Source organism: Ipomoea triloba, chromosome 1 (assembly GCF_003576645.1).
Source record: "Ipomoea triloba cultivar NCNSP0323 chromosome 1, ASM357664v1".
NCBI lineage: Eukaryota > Viridiplantae > Streptophyta > Magnoliopsida > Solanales > Convolvulaceae > Ipomoea > Ipomoea triloba.
The window spans coordinates 32,203,997-32,215,896 of NC_044916.1; the positions used below are offsets into that span (position 1 = coordinate 32,203,997).

The 11,900-nt window shown below is 36.6% G+C and overlaps 2 protein-coding genes across 2 annotated transcripts; one reads left to right on the forward strand and one right to left on the reverse strand.

Moving 5' to 3' along the window:
* Window positions 1–288: 288 nt before the first annotated feature.
* Window positions 289–5,609, forward strand: LOC116031329 (AUGMIN subunit 2-like). Its single transcript, XM_031273497.1, has 6 exons — window positions 289–447; window positions 797–922; window positions 3,258–3,362; window positions 4,178–4,246; window positions 4,933–5,046; window positions 5,131–5,609. Exons 1-6 carry the CDS (start codon window positions 328–330, stop codon window positions 5,455–5,457), a joined length of 861 nt encoding a protein of 286 aa, XP_031129357.1. The 5' UTR covers window positions 289–327; the 3' UTR covers window positions 5,458–5,609.
* LOC116031344 lies at window positions 5,459–9,076 on the reverse strand. The gene is made up of 7 exons (XM_031273505.1): window positions 8,451–9,076; window positions 7,344–7,443; window positions 7,114–7,179; window positions 6,780–6,897; window positions 6,454–6,524; window positions 6,120–6,181; window positions 5,459–5,928 (listed from the first exon to the last, which is right to left on the reverse strand). Exons 1-7 carry the CDS (start codon window positions 8,624–8,626, stop codon window positions 5,820–5,822), a joined length of 702 nt encoding a protein of 233 aa, XP_031129365.1. The 5' UTR covers window positions 8,627–9,076; the 3' UTR covers window positions 5,459–5,819.
* Between the last annotated feature and the right edge of the window lie 2,824 nt (window positions 9,077–11,900).

Genomic DNA, 11,900 nt, shown 5'->3' on the forward strand with positions numbered 1-11,900 from the left:
CTAGTGGCACCCGGTGTTCCGATTTACATTCTCACATCGATGATGATAGTGGGTTCAAGCATCAATTGTTGACTCTTTGGTAGGTTGAGAGAGTAGCTAATAATTTGAATAAAACTATTTTTACTCTGTTTTTTTTTTTTTTTTTGCAAACGTTTTTTTTTTTTTTATACTTAGTGACCCAATTGTAATTTAGGGGGACAATTTGAATCTTTTTCCATTCTTTTAAAAAGATACCCGCTCCACATTATCAGTGGGACAAAAATTCAAAGTTCAAACGCGGTATCTTTCTGTACAAGTGCTCATGCTGACATGCTAAAGTTGTGAATCATGATAGGGAGCGAGTCCACATTGGTTGGACGGAAGCCGGCCAGACGCCTCGGCGGGATGTCCGATGCGCTCTCTATTGCCGCCGATATTGGCTTCTCCGTTTCGCCTTCTCCTTCCCAGGTAATTTTCCCCCAAATTGGCCTATTTATTGAAGTTACACTTCTTTTTGGAAGTGATATGTAAATGCATTTCCCCAAAATTTGCAAATTTACCCAGTAATGTGTAAATGCATCCACGATTGCTTTCACCGTAAGACCTATTAGGATATTTTTCAGCTTGTTAGTTATATTCAGGAACTACAAGTCTGATTTAATTACAGTGGCGTTTATCTAGTGAGGGAGGTGATTTCATTTTTTAACCCTTTTTCGTCAATGCACATTAATGCAGCTTATTATAGACTAACTATTTCCCCTGTTGTTATGGCTTTCAGTGTGAATGGTGATTCTGATTTTGTTTTTTTGGGGTTTAGGAGGAGGTCAAGAGTTTATTGGGTGGCACTGATGGAAAGGAGGATAGCTTGATAAGGGTTTTAAAGGAACTTACTGCTGTGCAAAGGAAAACTGCAGATTTGCAAGTGGAGCTTCAAGGCCGAAAGGTAATTGTTATACTTATCTGCTTGCATATTACCTGCTAGTTCTGTTTTTATGGAAGAAGGGAAACTGGGAAGGAAAATTCAGCCCCTTAGGTTGACGGTGCCTTTGTAATTGATGTTGCATAACTCATTCTTCCTCACTCATGCACAGTTTCAATTGCCATACAACTCAATTTCAATACTTAAAAAATTAAGACTTAAGATGGAAAGAGCATGTGTCTAAATGGTTCATACATCATATTATGAATTTACTTGATTAGCTGGATCCCATATTTCTACCTCTTGTTTCACCGGATAGGTGCCTTATAATAACTTATACATATTCGTGGAAGTGTGTAGTTGAGCATTTGGAGTTATATTTCTGGCTGGACTTTCATACGAGGGCTAACTAATTGCAAGTGAATCAATTATTATTATTATTATTTTTTAATTCCATTTGCATTAGCAGCCTGTGGATTCGTATGCTAACCTTGAGGATTTATATTGTATGGTGATTGTATCCTTGATTATATATGTTCATTGGTGTTAAGAAACTAAAATGGGGAGAAAAGCTAATATATTTCTGTGTTTTCTGTTTGTTCTTCACTGCATAAACTGATACACATATATAGGAGAGAGGGAGAGACAAGACTCCCTAAATCCTGCCCTAATACATGCTAGTGCTCCACTAGCCTTAATATAAGGATTCCGCTACTAATAGTTTATACACTATTAATAGTTTATACACTATACTTTAACACTCCCCCTCAAGCTGGAGCATAGATATCAATCATGCTGCAGCTTGTTACAAATATCTTGCATGAGTCATAGGACATTACATCTAGAGACCAATACCCAAGTCGCAAACTACTTGTTCATTCTGGCACAAAAACTGGTTCATCCTGAACCATTCTTCTTCATCCGCCGACATTTCATAATGCCACGGGCATATGCCAGGTCCGCACCTCTCCTGACAACCGTGCTGTCCATCCTGCAGCACCCCTGTTTCTTCAGAATGAACAAGCTGTACTGCCTTAGGTTTACTGCTAAAAACCTTACTGTTGTGATGCAATCGGATGGTCCTTCAAATGGATCCTCCTGTCACCAAAGATTTCAATTCTAGTTGACCACAAAGCCTACTCTCATTCGGCCACTAAAGGTGTCAACTCAACCGCAAAGCCTACTCTCATTCGGCTACCAAAGCTGTCAACTTGACCACAAAGCCTACTATCATTCGGCTATCAAAGCTGATGCTACTTCTCTTCTCTAATGAAGGAATGCCACCATCCCAATTAAACACCACAACGCACCTCCCACTCACACCATAGCATGACTATAAATATGAGATGAATCCCATGACCCAAACATCACATAAACTAAACTTAATACCAAATTAAATTAAAACAAACTAAACAACACAATCTACTGCCCAATTATTCCCCTTCATTCCACCATCAAAATAAAACCAAAACACACAATACCCAAAACCTGCTGCCCAACAAACCTACTGCAAAGAGATCCTCCCTCCTCATAACACTTCCAACATCAACAACACCATTACTTCATCATCTTCAACAATAGCGGTCGGTGCTCATCACCAACCACTGCCGGAAATCTTCGCTGGCCACGACTGCTCGCCGCAGCTGCCTTCGCCGGAAAAGATGGAGGTCAAAAGGTCTCCGTTGCTGTAGCTGTTCTGCTGCACCGAAAGTGAGAGAAAGAGGGGGACAAAATCGCAAAAGCTACTGAAGACGGGCAGCAGTGACATCATGATGGAATGGGCTCACTAAAACGAGACGAACAAGACAAATTTCTGCCGGAAACCTTGCCGGAAACGGCCTCACGCGCCCCCACGCGCCGGCGCTTGGTCGCCGGAGCTCCGGTCAGTGGTGGCGCGTGAAGGCTCCGTTCGCCGCTTCGCTTCCTCCGGCGGCGTCGCCTCTTTGCTCCGATCAATGCCCAGTAGGCTCTGATACCATGTTAAGAAACTAAAATGGGGAGAAAAGCTAATATATTTCTGTGTTTTCTGTTTGTTCTTCACTGCATAAACTGATACACATATATAGGAGAGAGGGAGAGACAAGACTCCCTAAATCCTGCCCTAATACATGCTAGTGCTCCACTAGCCTTAATATAAGGATTCCACTACTAATAGTTTATACACTATTAATAGTTTATACACTATACTTTAACAATTGGTTCTTTGCTGGTGAGCACAGATGTGTTGAGTACCCTATCACGAACTTCATGTTATTCTGTTCTTGCTCATTTACTGTTCATGGACTTATAAGATGCCATCATAGATTTGTTTCTCAGTTTCTCATGAGGAAATTTATGTAGTTGTGTTTAACAATTTCAGGAGGACAAGAATGTTGCTCATTTAACACATGCTAGTGAGATGGCAAACAAAATTGAGACTTTGACCAGGATCACTACTATATTGAAAGATGTTATTCAGAACAAGGTAACTTACTGAAATCACACATTGTCTATTCCTTCCCCCTTGTTTTGTTTTTTGTTTTTTAAACTTTAAATAAATAATTTAAATTCAAGTTTCCCAGATTGGTAGTTAGATACTTTCTATCTACACTGGTAAAGTGAATACGACTGGCATTGTATCACTTCCTTAATTATCGCTTTTTAAAAAGCTTTCCAGTTTCTGGAAGGGGTTAAGTATCAACTGCAACATAGGTAACATACCATTATTATTGCTTGGAAGTTGGAAGACTCAAAAAGTGTTGCTCAAAGCAGTAAAAATATTTTTTAGATTTGGTCTTAGTTGTATAAATCATTGCTGCCTGTGCAGGATTTTTTGAAGTTCAAAAGAAAAAAAAAGTGTTGTTATAAAAGTAATTACCAACATAGAGATAATAGTTCTTATTGGACAATCTATGTTTACGATTGCAAGTTTGCATCATTCCGGTGAAGTCGTGAAGATGTATAAAACTCAGCTTAAACAAAATGGTGATGGACATGCACATCATCTATGTGTGTGGTAGTTCATCTGTACTTGTTTGTGTGCATGAGATTACTTCTCAATTCTAAGATTCTTATGAATTATCTCTGGCACAAGTTCAATCACAAGGAATTTTCACATTCAGTGGTCCAATTCCAAGTCATTAGTACTAGTAACTTTTTATTGCGGTCTGTGAAGACTATTTCTTAAAATAAGACAATTATGCCAACGTCTTCTTTCCCAAACTCTCCCTAATTTGCTTTATTTTTTATTTTATCTTTTGCAAAATCTTCTTCTCTAAACATATTCAATGGTTCTTACAGGACCGCATAGTTGCCCGGCTTCAACAACCATATTCAATGGATTGCATTCCAGTGGAAGCAGAATATCAGGTTTGTTATCTAGCAAAGCTGAATAAAAACTCTTTTATATCGTGTAAATGTTTGTACTGTGGTACATTCTCATATTTATGAAATGTCTGGGTACTGTTTGCAAATGTATAATTTTAACTTTTCCATAAGTGGTCCGGGTTCTTTAAGGAAGAATTTCCCAACTGCATCAATCATAGGAGTAATATGTGCTATAGAAAGCATTCAAAATGATTCTCTGATCTTTTTCACTTCTTTGGATCCGTAGAAGGCGCTAGTCGGGAGCCTAATAATAATAAGAAAAACACAGCAATGTACACATTGCACACACAAAAAAAAAAAACAAAAAAAACACTGGGCCGGGTTGACTGACTTGGGCGCCTAGGCCGCCTAGTTGGCTGACTAATGTCCGTCTAAGGGTAAAATCTCCTTGGCCTAGGGGCACTAGCGCCTAATCGGCGGTAGCGGCGTAGGCCGATTTTTACAATAGTGCTTTGGGTTTCTTGTTTTTGAGCATCATACTCAAGTAAATCTACATGGAGTGATAACATCCCAAAAAGTGCACTTATAGTTCATGCTTAATTACCAGAAGCTGGATAATACAGGGCAAGATGCAGTAATGGCTTATTGCTAGCCCAGTAAACTACAGCAGTTCATTTTCTTAGAATCACAGTAAATTTGTTGCCTAACATGCCAGTGATTATGTCCAGAATCAATTTTCTGAGCTTCTTATGAGGGCTGCTAGTGACTATGGCGCATTGACAGCCTCTGCAGCAGATCTCCAATGGAGTCAGAACTTTAAAGAACCACCATCAGTATGGGGGGTATGTAAATTGTTGCACTTTTTACACTGACTAGGTTCATTTGGTAAAGCGAATTTGTTAACTTAATCATCCCAACTCATGCAGGAAATGCTTCGTCCAATTCCTGTCGCTTTATCTTCATGTACCAGATTCTTTGAAGCCACGTCAGCAATGCGGGATTCATTTGCCACACTCCAATCTCTCAAAGCTGGCCCAAGCAATGATCCTTCTCGAAGAACACCTTTGGATTCTGATTGCGTGACTCCAGTGCAGAGAACTGACTCGAGTTTTGATGATTCGAGTATCAAAAGCCTAAGAAGGCAAGAAATTGAACTGCAAGATCCAGAGGATATGAATAGTAAACGCGGGGAGGTTGACAGTGCAAGCCACCGAAGATTATCATGGCCTCCAGTTAAAAAAGTTGGTATATAGCTTTGAAAGAAATACAAACACTATTTATTATTCACACTGCTGTGTCTATTACCTGCAAATTCTGTTCCTACATCTGTAATTTGCTTCTCCAGCAGAGAGGTTTGTAAACTACTACTACCTTAATCAAAGGAAACCTTGAATTTGTAATGCAAGATATGTCTGCTTTATTGCTGTACAATCTTACATCCTTATAAACCGAGCTGTTCAGACTCATTCTAGTAGGAAATCAAAAACACAAAGTAAATTACTCAAATATATATACCCTTTAAATCTACTTGAAACTGGTTTCTCTAGAGCAAGAAGTCAAGAACTTGATTAATAACTCTCTTCCTTTAGGATAATCATTGCGGTGAAAAGGACCATCACTTCCTCAGACGAGTCGAGGGGGGAAGAATGGAATTAGCCAGCTCCTCGTTCACCTCAACCGGAAGTGGTGGCATCCGAGCTACGAAGTTTTGCTGCTCATTAAGGCTGCAGATTTGTTCAAACCACATCAACACATAATCTCAGTGAATACAAGACATTAATAATCGAGATTTTGATTCTATGGAGCTCACAGCTCCCAACTTGAAGCATGTTAATCTTGCAGATTTCATTTCAAACGAAAACTTAAAAAAAAAAAACCAATAACCAGTAGCCAATTAATGAAGAAAGCTCCTTACTTGCTTAATATTCTGAAGAGATTATCGCGAGCTTGACACAAGAGAACAATGTTGTCCTGTATCTGCAAGAAACATATTAAAAAACTCAAAATCTTATAAACTTGCATTTAATGTTAGAATACGCAGAAGAGCCTCTATCGATATATTCCCACTAGTTTGATGTTTAGAATGTAAAATATTGTCTAAACACTATTCTGCCTGGCCAGATATATACACATTTTGATGATGATATAACATTAGTGACAAATGAACTGGTACAGAAACGCATTTCCGGCATTATGGTTTCTCCTTAAATCCAGTACAATTCAAGAAAATCTTTAAAAGTGACACTTGCCTGATTTGAGGAGAGATTTGCAGAAATCTGATCAAAGACCTGAGAGTTATGTTGAAGAAGTTGTACCGTGGCTACAAAGCAAAACAACTTTTCTTTCAGTGGCTACAAAGCATCAAATGACAACATGCAAACACAAAAACTTAACTTTATACAGCAAGGATAAGTTGTCCCTAAATTGCGTTCATCTGCTAAAATCAGTAGTGTGATCTCCATATAGGATTTTCACTGTTTATAGGTATATTATTAAGCAAAGCACTTCATTTCACACAGGAGATCTAATTTAACCACAGATAAATGGTAATCCTTAATGGTGAGTATAATCAAACCATTTAATGAGGCTGAATTGCCATTGCTATTGGTAGCTGTTCCTTGGGCGTAAGGAGAAAAACCAGGCTGGACCATTAAGTTGGAACTTGTTGTTGATGCGGGATCGATCAATTTGTCCTGAGAAAATAAGGATTAACGGTCCTTAGGCCTCTAGTTGTATACAGAAAGAGTACATTCGAGCAAGGCAGACACAACGCAATTTCTTAAACGTTAATTCATAGCCTCACAACAGATGGCAGTTATTTCACAATTCTTAGAAAAGTTTGCATTATTAGAATGCTAAATCTAGGGAGTTCTGTGATACAAACACGGCACAATAATGAGAGCACTAACCTTTTTATCTTTCATCTTCCTCAATGGATTCAGATCCTCTTTCCTTTTCCTCGCGTTTTCCTTTTTCTACAGAGGGCAAATAACTCAATCAGCCTTACACCTAATTTAGCAACAAAAATTTTTAAAAACTTTTATGCTTCTTGTGAGGCCTTGTTTGACTATCACAGCAATTGAAAAGCATAATTATCCCGGATAGCAGGAGAATTGAAGCTCGTAAGGGTGAAACTTACAGCCATCCATCTGCAGCGCAACGCCACATCCCGGACCGTCTTATTATTCAGCTGCACAGCAATTTTTGCGTAGCGAACTATGTTTGAATCGTATGCAAATCTGCAATTATTGCATATAACTATGAATGATGTTTGCAAATAGTATTCATGGATGAGATTCCACACAGACTAAAAAAACACAGTAAAGCAACTAGAAGAGTTACTTGCCATACAGAATGTCAGCTTCATCGTCACTTATTGCAAGTTTAAACATCAAAATTCCAAATTATTTTATTGAAGTAACAATCCCACACTAATAACACGAGTAATGGCTCACTAGCAATGTGATCCACATCTTATCTGAACCGTCCAAATGGCATCTATGTCAATTGACAAAGCCATCTTGAAGGCACATGCATTTTCGACAACAAGAAATAAGGTTAACAATTGCCATTTGCCAAAGCAGACAACCTTAAACTACCACTGTTTGAAAGTAAGAAATGAGCCTAAATATATACATAACAACACGTATTTTCGACAGCCAGAAATAAGGTTAACAATTGCCAAGCAGACAACCTTAGACTACCACTGGTTGCAAGTAACAAATGAGCCTAAACATATACAGAATAACATGACATTAGAAATACACTCCCCTTCTTAAAATGAACCAGTATCTTTCCCTTTTCCAAAATTTAATAATCAAAGAATCAAGAAAGCATGTCAAAGAACTGAGCAGAAACAACCTGGAAATCGAAGTAAACCAGAGAAATAATGTTCAACTTACAATCACCCAGAAAATGAAACAAGCAAACCTTCATATCTTATATCATGAAGAAGAAGAAGAAGTATGAGTGGCTAAAGAAACAGCCCCCCTAAACCACAGTAAATATAAATTTAATAACCATACACCTAATGCACCAGCCAACATAAACAACACAGTTTAGTCCTTCCTTCCGTTGACCAAATCCCAAATTTTTATTTATTCACAAATCAGTTCACACAATCATACCACTCCACCAACTTTACTTTCAAAGCTCAGAACTTGAAAGCATTAAAGAAGGATAAGAAGAGGAAATTGTAGCACACAGTATAATAGATTGAAAGGTGGAGTTTTGGAAATTGACTTACTTGACAAGACATTCCTCCAGTATAGCCTGTTCTTCAGCACTCCACTCCATGTTAATCTTCTGGTTATTCTGGAATCTCATCGGCGGAGCAACAAAAACACCAGAACCCGCACCCACAGAATTCTCTACTCCACTGGTCGAATTCTTACCCTTCCCCCCATTGTTTATAGCAGCCATTCCACACACCCCAATAAAAACCACAGCTTTTTCATACAACAACTAACACACAAGCCAAAATTACTGCACACATCTATGTATGTGCCAAGAATGAAGGTAAGGGCACCAAAAGGCACGGTTTCAAAGAAATCAGAAACACAAGAAGCTAAGGAAGCAGGTGGGGAGAAAAATATGAAACAAGGGAATTAAGTTGCAGGGGGTGTTGAGATTAATTGAAAGATTCGGAGAAAGATGCATGGAATCAATGGAGTTGTGTTATCTTCTTCGGAGCAGGGAGGAAGGGAGGTAGAGGGGGCTGGAATTGCAATTGCAAAGCTACAGAGTCAAAGAAAAAGGAGGGAGGAAAAGGAGGGAATCTAAGGGAGCACGTAGAGTTTATGAAAAAAGGAACTTTGTGTGTATACTATACGCGTGCGGTGCGTCGTGGTAGTATATGTAGTGTACACTGCAGGCTTGCTTGCTTGCATGTACATTCAAGTATGAACGTAGGCTTCATTGCTGCTTGCAACAACGTCGTACCAATACACAGACATAAAACTAACGCGATTTCAACGCCGCACATCCAAATGAGTTTTGACTGGACTTTCAATCGGTTATGGCCTTATATATGGGACAAAACTTTCTCTATCCTTAATCTTGTGACAAAACTTTCTCTATCGCCCAGAGAACATACGTCTCACTTTATAGGATTGTAAAAAGATAAATTAAACTCAACTGATCAATAAACTACACACATAGAATCCCTTCACAACATTGTGACCTGTAAAACTCGATCATTAATTTGTATCCTTAACCTTTACGGCTTTACCTAAGTAATGGTAGAGTTCAAATCCTATTTTCTTTTTTTTTTTTTTCCATTTTTAGGCCTGGATTTTATTTTTTTTTCTTTTAGTAAAAAAATATTTAAAATATGTTTACATGTAGTATAATGATCTTTAATTTTTCTAAAAACCTTTTTACAAAATATATTTTTAACAGAAAAATGCAACGTTATGTTGTAAGTGTATATGATAAGTTGTATTGTGCATACGAGTGGGTAGCTCTCAGACTTTGATAACATGAGATACATTCACAATATAATATATTTTTATATGTTGATGGATAAGAGCATAATTTAGATTTTAGGGATGTGAAAATTATATAATTATTGTTACTTAGCCACTGCATTATTAATACATCCACACAAATTATATATTTATGTTTCGTATATATAAAGAATGAGTCTTAAATGGAATCTTATACGAAATCTTTTTATGGTTTGTTTTTGGTCTCTACAACTTTATATTTTTTACCTAACCGAATATAAAGTTTTCATTTATTCAATGTTGTCATTTTAGCATTTATGAATAAACTAAAAAAAAAAAAAAGTATTTTGAGTACAAAATGGTGGTAGGGTCGTTTACTACTTTAATCCCAATGTAATTTTTTTTTGGAAAAAGGAAATTTTTTATTTCCTTTCTATTTTGTAACCTATTTTTTTCAAGGTTCTTAGCTTATATCAATAAATCTAGTCAATATAATATTGAGTCTCAACATCAAATTTGTTTGTGATAGTCGATAGGAATCAAACCCCACCTTACCACTCGAATGTAGGGTCTTTAAGTTATGCTTTTCATCCACTAAATCAATGCCCTAAAGACAAATTTTCATATTTTTAATCATTGAGTATTTGCGTTATGCATGATTAGTAGTCATTTAAAAAAAATAATTGCATGCTTTTATATATACAATATTCCATTGTTTTTTTGACATGTCTTGTTCGCCTTCGTTAACTGTAATCATTCTCTAAACTAGTTCAACTTAAATACAATTTTACAAATGTCAACCTAGTAGGAGGAAGATGAGAAAGTTAGGAAATGATTGACGGATGCAGTATGAACCCTTATGACAACTTATTAAAAAAAGCAAAATTGTGACACAATTGAAGGCCGTATTTACAAAAGCGAATAACTAGTGACAATACACCCAACTAGTCAGAAATCACAAACAACTCAAGGGCAAAAACGTAATTTATCCATTTAAAAAAAAGGAGTATATTTTGTTCATAGATCATACCCTATAGAAAATTAGGGTTTAATGTAGTAGTTGAGCATGTCAATTCTTGGAATAAAAATGACAAATTACATCTTCATGAAATGCAAAATGAAATGGATTGTCCGGTAGAGAAGATTGGGAAGGGGCATGAAAAAATGGAGGGGCAAAATAGGGAAAGGGGGGAAGATGATTGGGAGAGAGGGTTTGGTTTTGTCAGTTGCGAGAAAGGGAAAGGGAGAAGAGGGATTTTGGAGTGCTTTAAGGCGAAGGGAAGTGGGAGCTGACGCACTGACAGCTTCACAAACACACACACTCTTTTGGAAAGCTTTTAAAGCTCTCTAGGGTTACTTTTGGTTTTTTCCCCTCCTTTATTTTTATTTTTTCTTAATTTATTTATCTTCTTTACTCTCTATTGCTCTCTCCCCAAGATTCTTTAATTATATATATACTTAAAACAATAAGCACAAATCATCTATATATTTTTTTCCCACTTGCTAAGGAATTGTGAAAGTTTGCCTCCCCATTCCATTCTTGCTTTCTTTTTTCCCTAGTGGGTGGATCAATTTTAACAAATTACAAAATTTTAGAACCTAACAGTTGAGTCTAAAATGTTTAAAATATTTTCACATTGGGTATATCTTATTTAAAAAATGAGTAAATTTTACTTCTAGTCAATGATTATTGTGGTATTGACATATTTAATTATGCTCTTTTAATTTTTTCTTATTATATTCTTGATTTTTATTTGTTTGTCGTAATTAGTTGCATGTTTAAATTCCTATTATTCAAACTTTAAGAAAGATGGCTAACATTTAATTTTTTTCATTCAAGATTATCCCAATATGTAATTTATCTCCATCTAGTCTTATAAATTCTTTTAATTGAATGATGGAATTACTTGTTAACCTTCTTATTAACACTGGAATGACAAAAAACTAAATGGATAACTAATTGTAGCAAGAAAATAAAAGTTAATTATGTAATGAGGCAAATTTAAAACAATAAGATTAAATGTGATAATACTGTAATAGCCAATGACTAAATGTAATGAGCTTATATTAATAAGATAATCAAAGTAATATTTTTTCTCAAAAAAAAAAAAAAATTTGCGCCCCAAAACGTGTGGCCAACTAAGTGGAGCATGCTTATTATACCTAAAAGTCACGAGTCCATGTACGAGTTCGATTATTGTTAATATTCTCACAGTCGAGTCCGTTACACAAAGTCTTCATAACGCAGT

Excerpts from the sequence above, each read along its gene's own strand:
- LOC116031329 (XM_031273497.1), top strand. The coding sequence starts at position 328 with ATGATAGGGAGCGAGTCCACATTGGTTGGACGGAAGCCGGCCAGACGC. Across the intron at positions 923-3,257 it reads TGGAGCTTCAAGGCCGAAAG|GAGGACAAGAATGTTGCTCA; the intron begins GTAATTGTTATA and ends TAACAATTTCAG. Across the intron at positions 3,363-4,177 it reads AAGATGTTATTCAGAACAAG|GACCGCATAGTTGCCCGGCT; the intron begins GTAACTTACTGA and ends TGGTTCTTACAG.
- LOC116031344 (XM_031273505.1), bottom strand. The coding sequence starts at position 8,626 with ATGGCTGCTATAAACAATGGGGGGAAGGGTAAGAATTCGACCAGTGGA. Across the intron at positions 6,898-7,113 it reads GGAAGATGAAAGATAAAAAG|GACAAATTGATCGATCCCGC; the intron begins GTTAGTGCTCTC and ends TTATTTTCTCAG. Across the intron at positions 5,929-6,119 it reads CTCTTCAGAATATTAAGCAA|CCTTAATGAGCAGCAAAACT; the intron begins GTAAGGAGCTTT and ends ACAAATCTGCAG.